The 2585-nt window shown below is 55.4% G+C and overlaps 1 protein-coding gene across 1 annotated transcript; it reads right to left on the bottom strand.

The window, feature by feature from the left end:
- Positions 1-376: 376 nt before the first annotated feature.
- LOC125944294 (endothelin-converting enzyme 1-like) lies at positions 377-2308 on the bottom strand. Its single transcript, XM_049664648.1, has one exon. The coding sequence runs from the start codon at positions 2306-2308 to the stop codon at positions 377-379; it is 1932 nt and encodes a 643-aa protein (XP_049520605.1).
- Positions 2309-2585: the final 277 nt, after the last annotated feature.

Genomic DNA, 2585 nt, shown 5'->3' with positions numbered 1-2585 from the left:
AGCTGTTCTGCCTGTGTTGTTCCCAACCCTCAGCGTTAGGCAGTACAAAAGATGTCGAGAAAAACGCACACAACACGGCAATACCAAAGCGCCAGTAAGAAAATCTTAGAAAAATTGAAGAGGAGAAGCAGGCCTTAGGGCAACAATTAGTAATTATATACAGGAATAAAATAAATCAATAACAAAATAATAATAGACAATTACAAAAATCGCAAATCCAACACAATCACAGACAGTAATGAAGAGTATTGTGAACATGGAAAAACAGCGCATTCGAAGTTGGCTCTGCTGCATCCCAATCACAACAAGAACGAGGCATTTTCATTGGTACCCAGGGCAACCCAAGTCGAAGCCAGCGATATCCCGCAGAGCATCTTCACATGATGCTGCACTTCGAATGCGGGTTCATCTTCGTGCCCGGAGCGCAATCAAACGCGCGCGCAAACTCCTCCACGTTCTGTAGGTGGGCGTTGCACTGCGCGCCATCTCCGTGTCCTCTGGCGCTCCCTGGACATAACGCATAGCAGGACGCCATGAAGAACAGCTGCGCGCCCGAGTACTCCTGCAGGTTCTGGACGGCGATATCCCAGGAGGCCCAGTCGGTCTTGTAGGCCTCGAACGCAACGCTGGCTGCGAGCGAGCGCAGCATCACCAGTTGGCTGTTGTCTCTGGCCATGGCGTAAGCCGATTCGTTCTTTAGGCAGTTTAGACTGGTCTCCAGGGATGCGTTTCCTGTAGTCGATTCACCGTACGCCTCCACGAAGAGCTTTGCCAGAGCGAACGCCGCGACACCGCCCGCGCCAGCGTAGTTGAACCCCGCCGTGGTGCTTCTGTCGAAGTATGGGAACGCGAAGGCGTACGGCATCATGAGAAAGTCATTGTGCTGAAACACCAGCAGCTGCGCCGCCTCGATCGCCGAGTAGATTCTTGATCGCAAGGAAGCGTTCGCCGCGGGGGGTACTGGTGTGCTCTGCCAGTTGTGAACCAGCGAGTCACGCATGTCAGGCACGCGGTCATTGAGTTCCATGACGGAGCCTGCGTGGACGACGTGCAGAGGCACCTCTGTCGTGTCCCGCTCCCGCATCACCGTGACGTTGGCGTCGTAGTGCTTCCAGTGCTGCAGGCGGAGCAGGAATGCTCTGCGCAAAGTGCGGATGAGTTTGTGAGCCCTGAACCGTGCCCTGCCGGCGAAAACAAAGTTGTTGTAGCCGGAGAAGACGACGGTGCCGGCAATGAGAAACGCCTTGGCAAGGCACGAGGCACCTTGCTCCAAATGAGCAACTTCCGTGCTCCCGTAAAAGTTGACTTGGAGCTGCTGGTTTGCGAAGAGAGCGGCTATCTGCACCACGCACCAGGACACAAAGACGTGCATGTCCGCTCCGCCTTTGACATCCCAGAGTTCCCAGACCTTACGGATAAACTTCTCCGTCCGGGTCGTGAAGACGATGCGTTCGGTCTCGTTTGAGGTCGCGAAAGGGCTGAGCTCTTGGCGCCAATACTCCTGCGTCCCGTAGTTGGTGCCAGCGAAGATGCGTTCCACATCAAGCGCCTCCGCGTAATGGGAGGCTTGGACGCTCTCCGGAAGCGTGGCGTATGCGGCTTTGTCCAAGTCGTCGACCTCGTCAATGTCCACCAGGTTGCTGTCGTTCGCCTTGAAATTGGACCGGAGCGTTTCGATATAGGCCTTTCTCTCTGGCAACCCGGCAGACGTTGCCACGAACTTGTCACGGAGGAAGGCGAACATTTCGAATGCTTCCAGCTGGACCACCAAGCTATTGCCCTCAGATCTCAAGGTGACGTCGAACGGGACACCCCATCGAAGCACGAGTGACGAGCGAAGTGCCATATGCAGAACGTCGGCGTCCGGTGACCGGTGAGGCCAGACGATGCCTTCGCTGCGCAGCGCCTCGCGTACGTTTTGCAGCTCATCCCGTTCTCCGCGCCTCACGGAGTCGCAGCTGCGGTACAGGAGTGCCGCCTTCTGTTTGGCGTTCTGCTGGTCTTGCTTCTCCGACACAGGTACGGTGAGCAGTGCTAGGCCGACGCTCTCGAGCACCTGCACGAACGCCTGCTCGTGCACCGTCAGCCGGTACCTGCTTCTCCAGCCGTCGCACACGAAGCGGCCGAAGTTCTCGCACGGCGGCACGGAGGTGTTCATCGACTCGCGTAAGCTCCTGGTGAACTCGATACAACCGAGCGTCGTGCACGACTTGTGCGCGTGAGTCTTTCGGCTGGCGTAAACGAGTAGCAGGAGCAGCGCGCCACCAACCCAGGCAAACACAGCTACGGCGATGCAGCACTTGGTCATCGTTGACCACCAAGTCTCTTGTTTCTGCCAAATGAAACAAAGAACAATGAAATCACAATTTGAAAAATCTGCCGTGAAATTATTGCGCAAGGCTCCTTTCGCACGAAATATTATCTGCGAAGGGAATAAAGTGTGCTATCGACCAAAAAAAGTTTACTGACCAAGGGATCTCACAAAAAGCTGAATATCTCCGCAGCGATCTTGAGAGACATGCGTTTGGCTGCAGAAACGACGAACCCTGGTGGACGCACCGTCAACGCTAAGCTCACTCCCATGG

Source organism: Dermacentor silvarum, chromosome 3 (assembly GCF_013339745.2).
Source record: "Dermacentor silvarum isolate Dsil-2018 chromosome 3, BIME_Dsil_1.4, whole genome shotgun sequence".
Taxonomy (NCBI): Eukaryota; Metazoa; Arthropoda; class Arachnida; order Ixodida; family Ixodidae; genus Dermacentor; species Dermacentor silvarum.
This window is presented reverse-complemented; position numbering and strand designations above follow the sequence as displayed.

Bases quoted from the DNA above. Each gene is read 5' to 3' on its own strand.
- LOC125944294 (XM_049664648.1), bottom strand. From the start codon at position 2,308: ATGACCAAGTGCTGCATCGCCGTAGCTGTGTTTGCCTGGGTTGGTGGC.